This window comes from Xiphophorus maculatus, chromosome 22 (assembly GCF_002775205.1).
Source record: "Xiphophorus maculatus strain JP 163 A chromosome 22, X_maculatus-5.0-male, whole genome shotgun sequence".
NCBI classification, from domain to species: domain Eukaryota; kingdom Metazoa; phylum Chordata; class Actinopteri; order Cyprinodontiformes; family Poeciliidae; genus Xiphophorus; species Xiphophorus maculatus.
The window spans coordinates 10,159,213-10,180,137 of NC_036464.1; the positions used below are offsets into that span (position 1 = coordinate 10,159,213).

Here is a 20,925-nt window from a genome sequence, read left to right on the forward strand (position 1 = left end):
CACCACCTCTTCTTTCCAAAATTTATTTTAGATTAAAATAATCTCTTTTAGGGGGAAACAATTACATTGTTTTCTTCTAAAAAAATAAAGCTAACGATGCATTATTACTTCTTCAAAGTTTAAAATGACATTTATTTGTAAAATGTGGTGTGTTTTGTTTTAGCTGTTCTTTAGACTGAAATACATTTAATGTCAGCAACTTATAAGAATCGGATGAACGTCCATAGAGTCTGACAGCGAGGGACATTTAAACATTTAAATGCGGGGAGACGGAAAAACCAAGGTTGTCATCTGAAAGTGGCCACATGGTGGAGCAGTTGAGCGCAGAGTTTTATTGGCTTTAATGTATTTAATAACTGTCGGGGTGATAGTGTATCAGTAATAAAGGAGCTAAAGTTGAAATTAAGTGTAAATTAAAGCTTTTGACGGACAAAATGATGGAATCTGTGTAGCTTCACTATTTTTAGTTCCTACTGTGTTCAGCGGCTCCTCGGTCCCGCCTTTATGGGCCACATCTGCGGTGACGTCCCAAACTCTGAACTTTTCTCTCCAGCTATGCAGCCCTTCAGTCAACAGCTCCACTCAGACAGCGTTGAACCCCCTCCTCTGGGGGATGTTGTCCTTTCTCGGAGCTGAACCAACGCAGTCTGCGTGTATTTGACAACTTTTCTCAGCCTGTTGCCGCTACGCTACCAAAATATTGTTGATGGGAAAGATGTTCAACTCTGGCTGGCTTGTTGTTCTCCTGGTGATCACAGCCTGTCTTCTGCGGAGCTCTCTCAGCGGTAAGTTTGTTTTCTTTGGGGGAAAATACGTTTTCCTGAGCTACTTCATGGACCCTGAAGTAGCCGTAGAGGTAATCTACTCTTGATTTAAATCTAAAGGCAGGACTCTTCGCTGGACATTGCCGCTCAAGTGCGATTGAATTCAGATTTTAATGTGTATATAAAGTATTTAAGCCCTCCAGGAAGCCTTAATTGATTAGATTAGTCTGGGTTTGGAGGCTACCTGTCACCGTTTGTACAGGTTAGTGCAGTACAAAGTACATTGTCAGTTTCTGATAAGACATAAGCTGTGGTAGATGAGTAAATCACCTTTTGGATTTTACAAGCTTTTAGACTGAAAAAACTTTAAATACTATGTATAGATATGTACTTAGGAAAGCAGTGAAGCCCTAAAGCTTTTTACTTTTTGTCACATTACAACTACAAACTTTAACATACTTTATTGTGATTTTATGTGTAGTTCATAATGGCAAAGATGAGGGGAAATTTCTACAAATAAAAATAAATAAATAAATTGACACTGTGCATATTTTACCCATTCTTTAAGCACAGCCATTTTGGATGTAGAGTGAATGTGTACCTATTGGATCTAAGTCTGAACTTTGACTGGGCCACTCTAACACATGAAAGCTTTGACACAAACCATTCCATTCTATTTCTGGCTTTGTGTTTCGTGTTGTTATCCTGCATTTAGCTCCATCCGTTTGTCACTTTTATGTCCAGCACAGCATTACCACATCATGATGCTGCTTTCTCCGTATTTCACTATAGGCATGTTGTTTAGGGTGCAATCTTGGATATCTATCACACAGCACTTTGAATGGAAGACAGAAAGTAAATATTTGATCCCATCTGATCAGAATACCTTGTTCCACGTTTTCACCACTCCACAAATGTGGATCTGCATTTTACAAACTGCAGATGAGACTTCACACGATAAATGTTTTTTCTTGCCGCTCTTTCATAAAGTCTGGATTATTGATGATCCCAACCAGTAATGTTTCAGAGGGCTTCAGATTTTAATTTGTAAAAATATTTGACAACCATCTATAATTATTATTTCACTTTACAAACATGAGCTGCTTTGTGCTGAACTGCCACAGAAAGTCAATGTTTCTGGCTGGAATGTGATCAAATTTAGTGTAAATATTTACGCAATACACTACATTCAAAATACGGGTGGGAATAAAAACGAACAAGATTAAAATAAGAGAAGAAAATAGAAATATACGTTTTATAGAATTAAATAAAGTGTTTTTCAACAACTATAAAAACAAAAGAAAAATGAGTATCTTATATTAGTACAATAAGATTTTATTATGTGCACCACAGTAAAGCAGCATTTTTCTCCTGTTTACTGCTAATGTTGCGTGGTTCAGAGCATCCTAACATCTCGTCCTCTGTGCACAGTTCAACAGTCCAACGTTCGCCGACCAACTAGGAGCTCAGAGGCTATTGTCATTCCACGCCACGTTTCTCCAGTTCACCTGAGTGAAGATCAGCTCAGGCAGCTGCAGTTCAAGCCCACCATCCACTCCATCGAGCTGTCAGAGGGCCACCAGGCTAAGTTCAACTGCTCCATCGACATCCCCGATACGAGGCTGGACCCCTCCATCATCTGGAAGAAGAACGACAAGGACCTGTCCGCTGACGAGCACATGGCGATCAACGAGCTCCAGACCTTCACAGACGGAGTCACAACTCTCATCTCCACTGTGATGTATGTTGCACTGAGATGAAAGACGAAAATAATGGATTACGAGACAAGTAGGGAGATTAATATGTCACTATGTGCTGCGTTACAGCATTAAAAAAGTACAGAGAGTGGATGCTGGCGAGTACCACTGCACACTGAGCGTCAACAATAAGACAAGGAGGTCTCAGTCCATCGTTCTAGGGGTGGAAGGTGGGTTTTAATAAGATTGTAACAACAGATGCTTCTGTGTCAGTATAACTTTACTTCAAGTGTACAAATATATCAACACAAAGATATGTTTTATGATTTTATATTTTTGCAGTGTGATCCATTTTTGCACCTCTCTCCCCTCTGCCCCCCTGCAGGTCTGCCAGGATTTATACATGAACCAGAGGACCTGAATGTGACCAGGAATGCAAATTTCACGCTGACCTGTGTGGCAAAGGGTCCTCCAGAACCGGTTTCTATCCGCTGGTTCAGTGATGAAAAACCTGTTGAGGGAAAAGAAGAGGAAAAGTCTCCCAGCAGGTTAACTGTGGAAGGTAAACCTCATCAGCATGCAGTTATTTTAATTTGAGTTGTGTGATGACCAGCCTCTTTCTGTTCTAGCCGCTCTCTTTATATTCTATCTAATAAAAGGTTTAATAGGACAGCAGACTATCTTGGTGACTCTGTGAATGTGTCAAAAAATACAGATTGTGATTTATCCCTTTCCTGACTGTTCTTTTTTAAATTAGAACATTTAAATTGAGCATTTATTTAGAAGCTCTGATCCGTCCATATAAATTAAATGAAAGCGTGTTTTAATGAACCTCTATTTGTTGGTTTCCAACCAGTTAAATCCAAATGACTTTTTAAAAGGACATCCTGGTTTCTATGATTGTGATGCAATTAAACCAAAGCAAGCTGTAAAATCCTTTAATGACGTTTAACTAGTTTTGCTTTTAATATTTCCCCCTCTGGAACTCAGTTTAGAGACAATTCAATCATCAGCACATATAGATATTCAGCGTTTCTGGACAGCGGTGTTTAGTCATGCCGTCCCTACCCCGTCTTTGGTTTCTCTTCTGCCTCGTGTCTGCTGCCTCAGCAGCTGCACCTTGCTTACGGCAGTCACATTCCTCACCACGTTGCTCTGCAGCGCGGTTAATAGTGGTCATTCACATGCGGTTGACGCTTTTTGTAATGCTGCTCAACCAGTGCAACATTGGACAAAGAGCTGATTGCTGGAATAGCACACTTCCTGAAAGCTTCCTGAGACTGTGCTTGACGCCAGTGCATGGTTAGCTTATGGAAGCAACATTGGAAACTTGCGCAATAACGTGTAAATAAGACAAAAGTTTTCAATGGGAAGAGGGCACGGAAACTGCCTGAGCCTTGAGGGGAGTTTAATGTTTTGGCATCTTGTTAATTAGCCCTCTATGGCATGACTTTTTATTTTTGTGGGGAAGAAATATTTTCCTGCATTCTTTGGGAGCTTGGTGGTCCCTAATTACATGTCAATCATAAAATCGGACTCTGACACCTCCTGGAACCAGATTTGGGTTTGTTGCCTCAGGGTAACATTGGTCTAGAACACCAAGATTGTCTACACTGATTATGAGAAATGAAATACAAATCAAACAAAAACTATATTCATAAAAGAACTATTTTTTGGACAAAAATATGTCAAAAATCATGCCCCCCCAAGAAATAAAATAAAGGAGCAATGTGAGGTACAGCTATGTGGTTTGTTGCCTGAGGGCAACGCCATGCCATAGAGGGTTAGGAAGTTTTCAGATGCAGCAGCTGGTAGATGTTGTTGGCTAGATGTTTTTTCCTGCTTTGTGTCATGAAACCAACTCAGTCAGCTTCTAGGTTTATCATGTTTTTAACAGACGCGTAGTGGGGTTGGCGACAGCCTGTCCTTTTAACGTCTAGTAAGACATCAAAGGTTATGCAACTGTAATCGCTTTCAAAGAAACTTCAACAAATCATCCATCACAGTTTGAGGTTTTTTGTGTTTAACTGGTTTCTCTTCATCCCCCCAACATTTCTCAGGGTGTCATGATACACTGGTAATCTTCCTGGGAATACTACAACTTTCAGTGCATTTTACTGGGATTTTAGTCTTGTAACTTATAGAACTTTATCTTTGAATTGTTCGTCACCAGGCCTCTGCAGAGCTGAATCACCTGCTGATCATTTGATTCAGGCGTGTTGGACAAGAGATGCATCCAAAGGTTACAGTATGGTGTCTCTTGAGGACTAGATTTGGGCACCGCAGTGATACATCAACACTAGCTGCATTCCCATTAACCATAAAATTCTCCAAAATATAAATTATGGAAGTCATTTTGCTAAATGGAAATTTGCTCCAAAGTATGAGGGGTTTGTTGCTGCAATGCTTTAATAAGTCGCCAACGTCTCCTCTGATGGCTGATAGATGATGAGCGCACGGCCGAAATCTGAATATATCTCATGTAACTGTTTACATCTGTTGCTGACCATTACTTTGAATAACTTATTGCGTGAACAAGCGTATTTGTGTGTGATTTTAATTTTGTTTCTCATTTAATGGACTCTGCCGTTGCAAAATTTTTGTTTTTTTGGCATTAGCGGAATATTGACAAATATTTGCACACATTTGTAATGGAAAAACAGCTGTAGTAGATCTGAAGAGCAAGTAAGATGCGCTTTTCAAATATTTTGACATATGTGTATCTGAAAAGTGTAACCGGCATAGTTTTAAGCTTTTATGTAGACTTGCATTCAGCTCCCTTGAGTAAATACTTTGAAGAACCAGATGAAGCCTTTCGGGGTCTCTACCACCTTTGCAAATCTAGAAATAAAAAGTTTGACCATTCTTCTTCACAAATTAGCTTGGTTGAATTTTAATGGAGACCATCTGTGAACAAAGATTTTCAGTTTTTTTCCATTGATTCTCAATTGAATTTTGAGCTGAACTTGGACTAGACCATTCTAACATGAATATGTGTTGATCTAAATGCAGTGATAATTAAAAGGACCTCTGATTGCCATGTATGCTTCCCATCAGCTCTGTCCAGCTTCACTTTTATTGCTGAAAAAAAAACATTCTCACTGCATGATGCTGCCACCGTCAAGTATCACAGAGTGCATGCTGCTTTCAATATGATGTGGAATGTTGGTATTTCACCACATTCCACCTCAACTTCTGCATTAAAGCCAGAAATTTTGGTTTTGGTCTTATCTGATGGCAGGTATTTTTGTCCCTCACATGACCTGTGCCTTTGTTTCAGCGATGGTTTTCTTCCTGCCACTGCTTGCATGATTTGGGGAAGCCACTTTAGCAAAGCAGTTAATTTGCGTCATCAGATCTAAGTCAGCTTTTTTTACTTTTGCATTCATTCTTGTTTTCTAGTCTTAAGAGTCTGATTGATTTGAGAGAGTTAATTTTTACCTTCAAAACGGTCAAGGGACATTTAATGTCTGATATTAAGCTGGAAATTAGACCTGATTTCTCAAGTCCTTCTCCAGGACACATTAATAAACCAGGTTTAAATTAATGACTAAGTAACAGCGAAACACTAGATTACATACGGAGGAGTCACTCAGATCAATTTGGTTGCAGCAGAGTTAGACTGAAGGCTTGGAGTGTGGAGCAGTGGGTTGAAACAGCTGTTTCAGAGACACAGCCATAGAAAAAGCACTGATAGCAGATTTTAGTCTATGTTCCTGTAGAAATTAAGTAAAATCTTTAATTCATTATAATTACAATGCACAAAAACAGACATTTCTGAAGTGTATGCTACAGAATTTATCGCTACATGTCAAAAGAAATGAAAAGACAAGCAGAAGTGTGACTAAGAGAGTTCAAAACAAAAGTAATAAAAAATATTAAGATTCATTTTTTAACATGCATCCTGTCAAATTTAGTTGAAATATCACAAAAATGCATCAAAAGAATTTAATAATAATTGAAGTTAGCAACCATACTGAGTGAATGTTTTTATTTTTTCATATCCCACAGTTTTCTTTGAGTCCGATTTAAAGTCGGTAATTCTTTGACACAGTCAAGGTCAGAAGAGTATCTGCCTGAAGAAAAACAGAGCTGAGAGAGCAAACGAAATGACCGCTCTGCCTTTGACTTCTAGGCCACTTTACAAGTTTCAGGCAGCGTTATTGGATATTGTTGTGGCTAAACTGGCTTCCACAGTCTGCTGGTTTCTACATGAGATGCAGTATGACCTTTGTTATGACATCAGTGCAGCTGGGGATAAACTGCATATGGATAATTTTTACTTCCTTGGTTTATGTTGTGCATATATTTTTGATTGTTTTGCGTATGTTGACTCTCGGCTTTGCTCTTGTGCTGCATTAAAAAGCTGCGGTTATCTGCATTACTCTGATGTTGTGTCCTGCTCTCTTGTCAACACAAAGTAATGTCCTCGAATGTTACACAAGAAGAGGAATACAGACATTTCTGGTATCTTAATGTCTCAGTTTCCCAACACACATGCCGACTTTATGAACCCTTCTGAGAGTAAACATCATCAGAAGCATAAGATTTAAACTATAGGCTGTTACTCTGTGGTTTGCTACGGGCGAAGCAGATCCACCATTGCCAGAAGCTGAGGGGTTAAAGGTTTAGAGCTGTGCTTTGGTCCGGCATGTGCAAGGGGCCTGGCTGTTCGGAGGTTGGATCTGCGGACAAAGGCCCCTTTCACAGGACGGCCCACTGCCCGGTAAAGAGAGGCAGAACACAGAGGCTGGCAGGCTGCAGGCAGAGCTTTGTGCAGGACCAAATACTGGCAAACGAGCTTTGCTGCAAACTCAACTTCATTGTACATAATGAGTGATTTAGGGCCTCTCATCAGAAACAAATTTGGTCTATTGACGTAATTAGAGTGCTGTTAATACAGTTGCGAAATATGACTTGCATGATTTCAAAAAGTTAGAATTGCAATGCAGGCTCACTGCCATTCATAACATCTGTTTTGTTAGATATGGAGGCTTTTCACCACAATCTACAGATCAAGACAAGATAAATCCGTTCTAGCAGAGTGTTTCAGTTCCTACAGGTATTTGGAGAGTTTCTGATGTTAAAACAATGAAAACTTCCTTGAATATAAGATTGTGGCTGAGCCATGTGACCTAAAAAAGATGATCTAGTGATTTTAGGATCTAGTTGTTCTAGTTTTATGAAATGATTTACAGAAAGCATTTTTTGTTTTCTTTTCCATATTTGGCATTCATTTTTAGAAATTGTAAAAATCAAAAGATGAATATTGAAAGTGTTTTTCTGCAATCTGCTATGCAAGTATACTCTTGGGTGCAAGAAAATGCAATATGTTTAATAACTAAATAATACTAATTACATTAAATAATCTGTATCAGTGGCCCCTATCCCTGGGCATTGGGACCCACTGTCCTGCATGTTTTAGATGTTTTCACCTGATTTAAATGTTTGCATTCCCTCCTTTGCCATCGATAGCTGCAGAAACTTGCTAATTGCCCTTTCATTTAAGCCAGATGTGCAGCAGCAGGGAAACACGTAAAACATGCTGGACAGTGGGTCCAGAGAACCAGGCTTGGGAACTTCTCATCTATATTTTAAGCCCTAGTGTAGAACATTAAAACAAATGCATCATGTTCAGAGCAACACTCAGAGGATAAAGAAAAAGTTCAACCAGCATCTTAAAAATGAAAGACGCGGTTTTCAGAGCGTTTAAAAGGAATGGCAGAATCCATCTGTGTGGAAAACTACATATTTAAAAATAAGTTTCTACCCTTCAGATGTATGTGAAGCCTTTCTCACCTGGAGGCTTTACCATTGTAAGGAGTAAAGTCTGAACTACTTTACTTTGCAGTTTTAGCTATGTTAGAATTGAGCACACCTGTTATTTGAGATTAAAACGCTCTAAAGGTTTATTACAGAAAGAAGTAGAAACACTGGGAATGGACTCTGTTGTAATCTGGCTGTGTAGTTTGTGACTGTATTCGCTCCCTGAATAGAAAATGGAAAAACAGCTGACATCCCAAGCTGCTCGGGGAGCTGGAGGAAACCCAAACCTGAAAATTAGAGGGTGCCGGATGCGTGTTTCACATCCACATCGCACTGTTTAGCTATTCTGGCTCACTCTGATCCGCGTCCCAGTTTCCTTATGAGGAAAAACCCAGAGACGTATATGTTTTTGTGTGTGTATTACTGCTTTTGTTTTGATTCACTTCTAGAGTACAGTGAAAGCAGAAATGACAAGACATGACCCTGATACATTTCCTTTTTACAATAAATACGTGACTAAAAACAAACCTTTTTGTTTTCATTTGTATTCATCCCACATGAGTCGATATTTTATAGAAACACCTTTGGCTGTAATTACATTACAGTTGCAAGACTTTTTGTGTATCTCTTTATCAGATTTACACATCTAGACCCTGAAATGTTTCCTATTCTCAAGCTCAGTCAGACTGAATACAGACATTTAGGCTTGAACTTTGACCCACACATTCCAAAATGTTGAGCATGTTTTGATCTAGCAGGTCTTCAAGGAGTGTCCTGCGATTTATGAAAACACAGAACAGCTTTATTCCTGCTAATTTTATTTAGTCCTCTGAGTAAAAGCACAGCAAACTTTGTCAGTTGTGAAATATTTGAAAGCTATGTATAATTCTTTTCCTGCTTCACATTTAAATGCTACTTTATACTGATTGATTAGCGTGAAAGATTGGTCCACAGTTCAAGGTTGAAGTAAATGTCCAGATGGGTGTTCTTGCATTCAAAACAATTGATATCTAATACATTTACACTGATGCATCAATCTGTTTTACAAAAGGAAGGTTAGATGCACAATTTCAGTCGTTTTCCCGGTGCTTTCAAGGTGCTCTGGGATGAGTTTTGTGACAGCGTTTCCGAGACGCAAGTGCTGGAAAACACAGCACAAAAGGGACATTATTTCAGAGTCCTAATCTAGCCTCGCCTGGCTGGGCAGATATGTGGCTGCTGAAAGAGAACAATTGCGCATCCAGTAAAAAAAAAAAGAGCCGCGGAAAGGTCTGGCTGTTGTCTGCTTCCAAGGGAATTTGACTTGTTGGCCAAAATCTAGAGAGTAGAGACAATGTTTCCCGTTTGTTCTTACTCCAGGGTTTTTCACACCATTGTAAGAAAATACTACCTGAATTCTGCAACTTTGTTGACTTTACTCTTCCATTTGCAGGTGTGGACAAGAAAAACCAGTACAGCTGCGAAGCTCACAACGCAAAGGGAGTCTCTACATCCAGAGTAGCAACTATTAACATCAAAGGTAAAAGGTAGAGCTTTTTAGGAATGTTTTTGATGCTCCTTGTGTGGATTTTAATCACTTTTATTGGTGTTACTTTAGTTCTTCCGAGTCCTGTGACTAATCTTACGGTGACGGCTAAAGAGTCCAATAAGCTGATGCTGAGCTGGATCCCTGGACACGACGGCTTCTCTTCTATCACCAGTTGTCATGTCAGGGTAAGTCCCACATGTGGAGAAAATGCTGCTACATTTTTTGATTGCTCACCTGATCTCTGCTCCATCCAAGGTCAAAGAGATGAGTCAGAGGAAAGGGGAGGTGACCATAACCAGGCTCGATAACGTCACAGTGCCGCCTTTCCCTTGTGAAGTCTCCGGGCTGAAGGCTATGACGTGGTACAACATGAGTGTTTCCTGTAGCAACGAGCTGGGAGCGTCTCCGCTCTCCATGTGGATCCAGAACAGCACCACAGAGGGAGGTGTGTCATGAGTTCAGCTGGGACTGAAACAGTCAGGTTAATCATGATGAATCAGTTATTGAAATAATAGTCAACTAATTAAGTAATCGATTAATTGTTCCCTAGAACATACAGACTCTAGTTAATGAAAAAAAAAGACTAATCAGTGAAAGAACAACAGCAGTAATTAAGCCAAAGCTGCACAAAAATATATACATTTTGTATTTAAGATAAAAAAACAAATGTTTGTCTGCAAATCAGAGCTCTTCAAGTGGCATAGTTTTAGCTAAAGGAGTTTTATGTTACTGCATTTTAGGCAACAAAAACTTATTTTATTTTAAAAAGGAATTTAATTATTTGTTTATTTATATGCTTAATATATTTCTGCAGAAAATCAGCAGTATGTTCCAATTTTTGTAATAGATTGTCAGAATAATCTATTACTAAAATAATCATTTCAGAAACAATATAATCCGATATTTTCCTCGCAAGTTGACTCAAATCAAGGCTGAAATGGATTAAAAATGAGAAAAATTCAATTTGGATCCCTCACATCTTCAAGGAAGCTGATTATAATTTGACACTGTTCATGTATTTGCTCTCCATACCCTCAGATGTTTCTGCCTCATCTCATCGTTCCTCTTTGGGTTTTAGGAATTGCAACACTGTGTAATTAACCCGCTTCCCATTCCAAATGTGATCAGTGTAAGCCTCCTGCTTACTGGAGTATTCATAACTTACACAACTACTACTTGTTGAATTACCACAAGTGAATTCAGAAAAACGTGGTATTCACTAAATCCGTTGTTGTCTTGATGGGTCACTCAGGAAATAGGAGGGGGCTGACAAAACAGAAAGTTCTTACTGGGTGGAGCTCCTTTCAATTTCCTTCCTAAAGCCACTGCAGGGAATATTGTAGTTGAAAGACTTAATAGGACATTCCTGGAAGTCACCAAATACCAAACTGCATTCAAAACAATTTAGTCATTTCAGGAAGATCGATGTGGATCTTGTTTTGTTTTATTCTTAAGCTTCAGCCCTGTAAGAAGTCAATTAATTTTGTTATGATGCTTTACTGCTGTCTTAACCACTTTATTTTTTTTTACTTGTCATGCCCTCAGTGCCATCAAGTTACCCCAGAAATGTGACCGTGCAGCTGAATGAGTCATGGCTAGTTATCAAGTGGAAGCCTCCGCCAGAGGACAAAATAAATGGCATCCTGCAAGGCTATGAAGTTATCGTTAAGCACGGAACAGATGAAGATAGGGTGAGTAAAATAAATTTAGCTTTTTGCTTTCTTTAAATTCCTTTCCCTATATATTTCCTGAGGACAGATCCACAGATCCAAGATTGAATCCATCCTCAAAAGTTCGAACACAAAAGTATAAAGACGGTTTCAAAGAAGATGAGAGTCACTGAAGCTATTTTGTCTGGAGAAAGTGCAGATGACTTGTTCAAATTCCAAGTCTCTGGAACAGATGTTGTTCCTCATTTGTACGATAGCAGCTGTTCTTTATTGCCACAGATGTGATCTCACAGCTGCAAATGGAAAGCAGAACACTGTAAATGAGGGCCTGTTGAAAGTACTCAGGAGGCAGCATATAATACACACAGAACTTGCCATGGAGCCTGAAGTTTTGTCCTCTATAAAAAGCAGAGAAAGGTTGGTTAGATCCGACTTTGTTCTCGCATCAACTCATGTAGCTCATCTGTCCTCTAAGCCAATAAGTGCATGGAAACTAGCAGGAACATCGAGTAATGAACAAGATCAATTAAAGTTAATGCTTCAGAAAGCCTGTTTTTTCTTTATTTTGTCAGGGTTGTTTGAAAAAAAAATGTAATTCCCTACTGTTCCACTTGTTTTCCATTTGGGGATAATGGCTCCAACTTTGGTTTACTGGAGTCCCAAAGCCTTAGTAATGGCTTTGAATCATTTTCCTCACTAACAAATGTGAGTGAGTTTGACATTTTATCCTACTTCATGTTGTCAGACAGGCTCTATTTAGATTCTATGTGTGGTTGTAATCAGACCTGGTTGTTGCAAGTGAAAACAAACTCATCTATGTGTTTAATCCCAGTTGATTAATGATTTAGCAAAGGATTATGGTTACTTTTCCACATATGGTCAGGCTGGTTTGGATAGTTTTTTCCCAATAAATGAAATGGTCATTTGAATACTCCAATTTGTATTAACTGTGATATAAAAATAATGTGAGAGCCTGAAACATTTAAGAAAAAAAGGGAGCAAATATTTTTTACCTGACTTTACATTGTTTTAAGATTATTAAACATGTAAAGGAGTGTGACATAGTGAAAACTGATTGATCCTTCCTTTGTCCTGACTTGTGAAACAGTCAACTTCCTCATTTCTTGTCATCAAGAGTTCAACTTAGGGTATTTTTTTCCCACTTCTCCCAATAATTGCAAAAGCTAAGAAATGTCATCATTTATTATTCCAAGGCCAGCCTTAAGATTGGTTTTAGTTTCATTATATGTTTAATTCATACAGCGAAAACAAATAAATCTGAATCTGAGTCAGAATCTTATTCATAGTAATTCTTCCTGCTAGCTAAAATTAAACCATCTATTGTTCAAACTCTAACACTTGTGCATAAGCAGTCATACTTGTGTGTAAAAGGGCACTGTAGCACAATACTGTTTCCTGTCTTTCCCTGATGGTTGGAAGTCAAAGGAAGTTGACAGCTTTTCAGTTTTCACACTGGATATCAGTGTTTGTCTCCACTCAATACTGAGTCATCTAACTGAAAGAAGTATGAATACAAGAGTGTACCTTTATGCGCTAAATATCATGTATGAAAGGCATTACTGCACCTTTTTTTAATTCTCAGTTATCTGGCTAGATTGGAACCATTGAGGTGGGGAAGTTTTGATAGGAGAGTTTCATAGGGGAGATGAGGTTGATATTTACATAAACTGCATTACCACATACCTAGATATTAAATTATCAAAATGTTTTCCAGGTTTAGATGAATTGTCAAATTATTTCTACTTACAAAGTGTTAAAATAATTAGTGAGGGAGTTTTTAAAAATTCCATCCAAGATGAAACAGCCTTTTCTAAATTGTAGGACTTCAGTCAAATGTCCATTGAGATCCATTAATGTCCAGCCTGTAAATTCCTGGCTGATGTTTTTCTTCAACATATTCACATGATATCCTTTCAACATTACACCATCTATTTTGTGAAATGCACCAGTCCCTCCTGCAGCAAAACATCTACACATGATATTCGGAACCTTGGTTTCTCCAAATGTCGCAATGGCCATAAAGACCAACCACTTCATTTTTAGTATCATCAGACCACAAGAGCTGCCTCAAAAATTAAAGTCTGTATCATTGTGTGCATTTACATGTAATCTGGGTTTTTATGTTGCTTTTGGCTATTGTTTTCTTCCTTGCTGAGTAACGTTTCCGCTCATGTCAGTACAGCACTGACTTCATTGCAGAAAATGACCATTTCTTGCAATTTTTAACAAAGTTTAAAGACACATTTTACTCCAAAACCCATTCATTGTTTAAATCCTGTTTATGTAAACATGTGGAAATAAATAAGGTGATAAAATATCTCCCTGACATTTATCCTTTATAACTAATTTTGGTAATACTAACCTAAAGCAGGAAAAGTTTAGTCTGATTTAATGAGGAAGAAAGGTTATGATCTTTTACACAGTGTAAGTAAATACACTTGTTGTTTCAGATTAAACAACACCTCTTCTGACAGTTTGATGCTGCATGAATGTTTATTTGCATGTTTTCCTCCATTAGATGTCACAAACATGTTGGCTCTCAATCTTGGGTTCAGTGTCCTTCGTCAGCACTTTGGGAAAGCAAACCACCTCCAGATGGCACCATGCGGGGTGTTGTGAAATTTAGAGCCGTGTCCGTCACATGCTTCTTCACATTTAGCACAAGCTACTTCAGAGAATAAGTTTCCTTCCCTTTTTGAAAGAGGTTTACAATAATCCCCCATGAACACTTCTCAGGACTTTCCAAAAAGGTTTCATACTGGAAGTGCTTCAAAACACCTCCACAAGTTAAAGTTTCTATGATGTATTATGTTTTTACTTTTAGTTTAATTTACGTTAAAACATGGCTTTGTCTCTTTGTTCTGCTGACTTAGTCAATGTTTTGTTTCCAGATATTTTTTAAAGAGTGGTACAGGTCTTTATTATAGCTGTTCTGTTTTATTTTAGGTGCACACTGACAACACCACTACTTTAGTACCTGTGAAAGAATTCAACACCACCTACCGCGTGTCGGTCGCTGCGCTTACGAAGGCAGGGAGCGGCATGGTCAGCCCAGAACTCCGGTTCGAGGTGCCACCTTCGGACAGTAAGCAGCTCTGCTGTTTTTATTTTCTCATCTTGTCAATGTCCAACAGTTTTTTTGCTGATAGATTTGTGCTGTCTGTCAACTGTTGGAGTTAATGTAAAAGTTATGTAAAAATCACATTTTGCACATTTTCCATTTGGGTCTCTACGAATTCTAAAAACACCCAAAGCACTTAAAATAACACCCTGGCAGTTTTTGGCAATAAGTTAATATTTTTTTATGTCTGGAAATTGACTCATTTCAAAAATCTTTGTAATGTCACAAATCAGCAGGTACTGCCCACCACTTAGCAACCCCATTGAAACACAGCCCATCATCAAGCAACCTATGCTGAGCTCCAGGACATTTGATCAGCTGGTTTCACCGCTGTAGTTGCTGTTCAATGGCTGCTGGAATAAACATATTATGTTGTTGATTTACCAGTCGAAACCACTTGCTGCATTCTTGTTGACTGTGCTTTAGGCTCTACTTTTGCTTTTCGAACGTGTGCAGTTGTATGATTGTTCATCTGTTTGAAGCCATGTTCACATGCAAGTATAGACGTTTAGTTGGGGGACTTGGCCAGCAGCAACTTAATTGGATTTAAAGTGACAAGAGGCCCTAAAACAGCTCATTCTGAAAGGAGCTCAAAATAAGTAGAACTAAAGTCTGATTTGGTTAGATTTTGTTTTATTAAATATTAAAATAAATCAACCAAATATCTCTTTCTCAGAGGTTTGATCTTAATTTTCAATGTTATATTCTCATTTCAGCTTCAGGGGTGATCCCTACCTCCGCCCCAGACACAGGCCTCCCACACGCTGTCTCGGTTATGGTGGGCCTGTTTTGTGCCATCTCTCTTCTGCTGATTATCATCTTGGGGACACTTTGTGTACGGAACAAGACACCCAGATCTTGTTTTGGGTATGCTGAATCTTCTACTTTTGCTTAATCCTACTTTTGCTTATTCAGCCTTAGAAGTGGCCACCTATGCGTGTTATGTTTGAGTTCATTTTAGTTCATTTTGAATAACATTTCTTTAAGATGAAGAATGGGAAAAATTTAATAGATTAAGGCTTATCTTTTTAAACTGGATGTAGTTCCTGTTAGTCATCACAGCATGCTGATAATAATGGTGCAGCTGTGTGTTTTATATGGAAGTCATGACTCAGGGTTATGTTTCAGGAAAAGGACACGGGCAGCTGCACAGATAGAAAAAACACTATATCGCAAAGGAATAAACTGCCCAGATTGCTTCCTTGCTACACTGACCATTAGATATGAAGAATCCTGCCAAGTTTTTGTGTGCGTGTGTTTTTTTTTTTTTCCAAAATCCAATGATGTCAGTGGAAATATTTTTCCTCTTCTGTCGCCCTCTGCAGGTTGGAGTTTGGAAGTGCAGAAAAGTCAGATGCGATCATACAGTACACAAACCAGAGATCATACAGCCGCAATGCAGTTGCAATCACTTGTATGTTCTTAAATATTTAATTGAAATCAATTAAATTAATTCATTTCTTTTTTTTTTATGTCTGCAAGTATTCAGAACAATATCAATGTAAAAACACATTTTTTTTGCGCCTCTTTTGTTCAGTTGGGAATCTTGGTATAAGCGAGGAACTCCAGGCCAAACTGCAGGATGTCATGATCCAAAGAAACTTGCTCTCAATAGGAAAAGTTCTTGGAGAAGGTGAGGGAAGCGTTTCAGGGATGTGTAGGTCCACCAGAAAGTATTCACAGCTCTTCAGTTGTTTCACATTTTATGATGCCACTGTTTTTGTTTCCTTCTATAATATCACTACACAAAGTAACTTAAACGGGGAAAAACAGAAACATGTTCTCTGACAGTTCTGTGAATTTATGAACATTAAAACAGTTAAATATCCAAGTAAGACAATAAATAATCAAATCTTTGCTATGATAAATATAATAGAGCTCAGGTGCATCTAGTTTCTAGAGCACATGTGTCAAACTCAAGCCCCAGGGGCCAAATCTGGTCTGCCGTAGCTTTTCATGTGGCCCACAAGACTCTAGATTACATCAATAGGTCCCTGCGGTTTTTTTAAAAAATTCACACAAAATCAAAAGTTCCCCACATTTTTCTTCTGTTTTTTGCTGCAATTTTTTCTCAAAATTGATCGATGACATTGGGTTTTTGATAAATTTGATAAGGTGATTAATAAAAAGTTACATTAATGCAAATATTGTAAAAATTTCTTACAAATATTTATTTAAAAAAAACAAACACAAAAACAATCACACAATCCTGGAGGGTTGATCAATGTGAAAAGATGTTTAGTATTATTTAATTTTAAGAAACACTTATTTAAAGCTGAAACAAACAGCTGTTTATTAATATTTTAACAGTTTAATAGGTTTTAATACATTGTGGCACAATCAGCCCTTTAAGAACATTCAGATTTTTGATTTGGCCCAAAATGTAACTGAGTTTGACGCCCCTGTTCTAGAGGATCTGCAGATAAGCTCAGATAAGATGTCTGTAATAGAAAAATGTGTAGAAAAACCCAAGTGCGTGAATACTTCCTGGTGACCCTTTAATTAAAGATATTTAATATCACATTACTTACACAGTACAGCCTTCATGAATGGGCTCTGTTGTTTTCCAGGTGAATTTGGCTCGGTTGTCGAGGGACGATTAAGAAGCTTAGATGGCACATCTGTAAAAGTTGCTGTGAAGACAATGAAATGTAAACTTTATGATTATATGAAGACTTAGACATTTGTTATCTTTAAAAAAAGAGGAAAAGTAAATATTTAACTCTTCTTTTAAAACAGTGGACAGCTTCTCTCAAAGGGAAATTGAAGAGTTCCTGAATGAGGCGGCTTGCATGAAAGATTTCGACCATCCTAATGTCATCCGTCTGCTCGGTATGAGTACTGAATTATGTAGAATCTCAGTGCTCTCCTTGCCTTTATCTGTTCTTATTTGCACATTTTCTGTGTCGACTTGTCCTTCTAAGGTGTGTGTTTGGAAGTTGGCTCTGAAAATTTTCCCAAACCGATGGTCATCCTCCCATTTATGAAATATGGAGATCTTCATAGTTTCTTGTTGGGCTCACGCCTGAAAGAGAGCCCCAGGGTAAGATTTCAGCCAACATTTAATACATGCACATTATGGTTAGAATTGTGTTTTTATTTCAACACCGTTGTCTATCGTTTTATCTTTTTGTGCACAGTTCTTACCAACTCAGACTCTCCTGAGGTTCATGGTTGACATTGCTTTGGGTATGGAGTATCTCAGCGGTCGTAATTTTCTGCATCGAGACCTGGCGGCTCGTAACTGCATGTAGGTTTATTTCTGTGAAATTTGCTTTCAAGGAAAAATCTTCATTACTCAAGAGGTTTATTTGACTTATTCTTTACTTGCCTTGCAGGCTGCGTGATGACCTGTCGGTGTGTGTCGCTGATTTTGGGTTATCGAAGAAGATCTACAGCGGGGATTACTACAGGCAGGGCAGGATAGCCAAAATGCCTGTGAAGTGGATTGCAGTGGAAAGTCTGGCAGACAGAGTTTTTACTGTAAAGAGTGATGTTGTAAGTGTAATGTGGATCTAGCAATGTTCCCTGAAAATCACCAGATAGCAGCTAAATAGAGAACTAACTCAATGAGGAAATGTGGGTTTGCTTATTAGAGCTTCCAAGTTCCCTTAGAAATAAAGGCTGAATAGTCAGTTGTCTTATGTTTCACATGCCTTTATGTCAGGGTAAAAGAACTGCTGACACATGCTGAGAATATTATATCATGTTTTTTATTTTTATTTTAGCATTTTGTCAAATTTAAGAAAAACCCTAAAAGAAAAACAAACCTAGAAGATTTATACAAAAGAACAGCAGCTTTTGTCAATTATAATCAGACCTACGGCAAAGAAAATAACGTGGGGGCCAATTTCTAATCAAGCCTTGGAATGAATTTATCCCTCCAACTCAGAAAATGATATACAATATTTGAATGAGACAAGATGAGATCTTAGAGATATGTTTGGAAATCATAACACTCTAGTTTCACAGAGAATAAAATGTGTTTTGAAGACTTATCAAAGTGGAACTAAGGTCTGCCATTCCAGCTATCGAGTGCCACTCCCTGCAACTTTGCTGCAATACATCTGAATCAAAAAGCGTCAGCATGTTTTACAAAGAGGTGATCTTTAATCATTTGATTCAGATCGATTTGAGAACTGGACATTAACCTGGTGGGGAATAATCCAGTCCAGCTTTTACCAGTCTATGCATAATGCTGTTTTTATGCTTATCAGATCATATTGTGGTCCCAGTTATCAAAAATAATGTTTTGCTTTTTAAAATGTGTGCAGTGGGCATTTGGTGTTACCATGTGGGAAATTGCTACACGAGGCATGACGCCGTACCCGGGAGTCCAGAACCATGAGATTTACGACTATCTTGTTGAAGGTCACAGACTGAAGCAGCCGCCTGACTGTTTGGACGAACTGTGAGTGTTTCAGTAGTATTAGCATGCTCCAAAAGTTTTTGTTTATTTTATTTAAAAGAAACAATACATTTTATTGTGTTTTTCATTTACCTGCTCAACAACAAATTAAATGTGCAGAGCCCGCATAAAATTAATTCAAGGGCCACAAACAGGGCGAAGTTTAAAACAACCCTTGATTTATATAAGCATATTTGTGTGTTAGAATAGCTATGACTTCCGGTCTATGTTAGATATCTTTACTGTCATAATTTCCACTGACTAACAAAGGATTTTTTAGGGGATCCAGGCCAGCAAACACATTTTATAAAAAAAAATATATATATTAGAGTCAATATTAACGTTTTATTTAGACTGTTTTCAGTTGTGCTTGTGGTTCACTAAAACATGAAATTGTATATGATTTGTGTCTCTTTTTTTTTCTTTTACTTTTATCTAGGTATGAGATCATGTACAGGTGCTGGAGAGCCGATCCGGTGGACAGGCCACTGTTTCCTCAACTTCGGGAAATGTTGGAAAAGCTTGCAGAAAAACTTCCTGAGTGTTCTAGCAGGGAAGATATTATTTATATTAACACCAGCTTTCCTGAAGAGGACCCTGACCGGGAGGAAATGACCACAGAAGAGCTGGAGTTAAGCTCCTCCCCTTTCTGCAGCCATGAGGCAGCAGAAAACACAGTAGTTACAGCAGACATTCATGGGCAGCAGAGGGATGATGATGATGATGATGATGCTAGAAGTGGTCGTTACGTAGTGGTGGTCCCCGCTAACAACTCCCTGAGCTCTCCCACGGTGGACACGCCGCTTTTGTCAACGGATACTTTGAGTCGAGCAAATCGGGCAGCAGATGTGATGGAGCACAGTACAGATGACACTTCATGCCTGTTAAAATGATTTAGAGGCTAAATTTCATCCAGCTGTAAAAACATCTCTCGAAGGTTCACCAGCACTAACTGTTCTTCCTGTTTGCATCTCAAACCCCTCCCTCGTTCTTTAAATGAGCAGTGTTAGCTTCACATGGTCAGCTTATTACTTTTCTGTCAACTCCAAACATGTTTCGGTAAGTAACATATTCAATAAGCCTCCCTGAACTGTGAAACTCGTTGAAGTTTTGAGAAATGTGTTTCAATGTAAATATGGTAATGTACAAAATGTCTATAAAACAATCCTGTGTTGTAAAAATAAATGTTGTTCTCATGAAGAATGTTGTTCATTTGAAACTAATTGTTGTAGCTTATCATTGTGATATTTAGAGGAGATGATACATAATCTCATGAATTATCTACTTTAAATAAAAGGATACACAGGTATATGTTTTTAAAAATCCCACATTTTGCTTTTTTTAATTTGTTGCATGTGAAGTTTCTAGTAAAGAAAGTAAAAGGACCCTAAAATGTGAAAATATAACATTAGGGGATTTTTTTATACTTCAAATTATTAAGTTAAAAAGATACCACTAAAATAGCAACAGTTTGTATAGTGGTATAAAACTGTAACATACTCTATAATTATTCTATGGAGATTTCTTTTTTGCAGAAGATGAATCACTATAATTTATATCCAACCATCTGAGTCCAAAAATGCCGCAAGATGATTCATTTAGATTGGGGATGCTGAAAACATTTGTTAAAAAATAGATTTGTAAAAATCAACATTATTGCTTGTGATTTCTCTCAAAATGCATGATTACTTATCAAGTAAATTCTCTATATTATATGCTAATCTGTAGGGCATAACAAACATTGAATTTAAACATTTACAACTTAATTATTAAAAGTTGAAGAAGTTAGTAATAAATATAGGTAGACATAAAGGACTACTTGTTTTAACATTTTTGTCCAAGTAGTAGCTTAAAAATCAGAAGGATAATAATTTATCCAAGTTACTTTAAGCAACTTTAAAGTTCGTTAGAAATCTTCTAAATATGTGAACAATGTGTTAAACATCTTTT

General features: G+C 37.9%; 1 protein-coding gene across 1 annotated transcript; it reads left to right on the top strand.

Annotated features, from left to right (window-relative positions):
• Positions 1 to 520: 520 nt before the first annotated feature.
• Positions 521 to 20,178, top strand: LOC102233420 (tyrosine-protein kinase Mer-like). The gene is made up of 19 exons (XM_005806830.2): positions 521 to 785; positions 2,196 to 2,505; positions 2,591 to 2,691; positions 2,847 to 3,023; positions 9,660 to 9,746; positions 9,825 to 9,940; positions 10,011 to 10,200; positions 11,301 to 11,446; positions 14,393 to 14,531; positions 15,284 to 15,434; positions 15,893 to 15,981; positions 16,105 to 16,200; positions 17,138 to 17,218; positions 17,307 to 17,399; positions 17,492 to 17,610; positions 17,708 to 17,817; positions 17,906 to 18,065; positions 18,842 to 18,978; positions 19,415 to 20,178. The coding sequence occupies exons 1-19, from the start codon at positions 707 to 709 to the stop codon at positions 19,866 to 19,868; spliced, it is 2,835 nt and encodes a 944-aa protein (XP_005806887.2). The 5' UTR covers positions 521 to 706; the 3' UTR covers positions 19,869 to 20,178.
• The last annotated feature ends 747 nt before the right edge of the window (positions 20,179 to 20,925 follow it).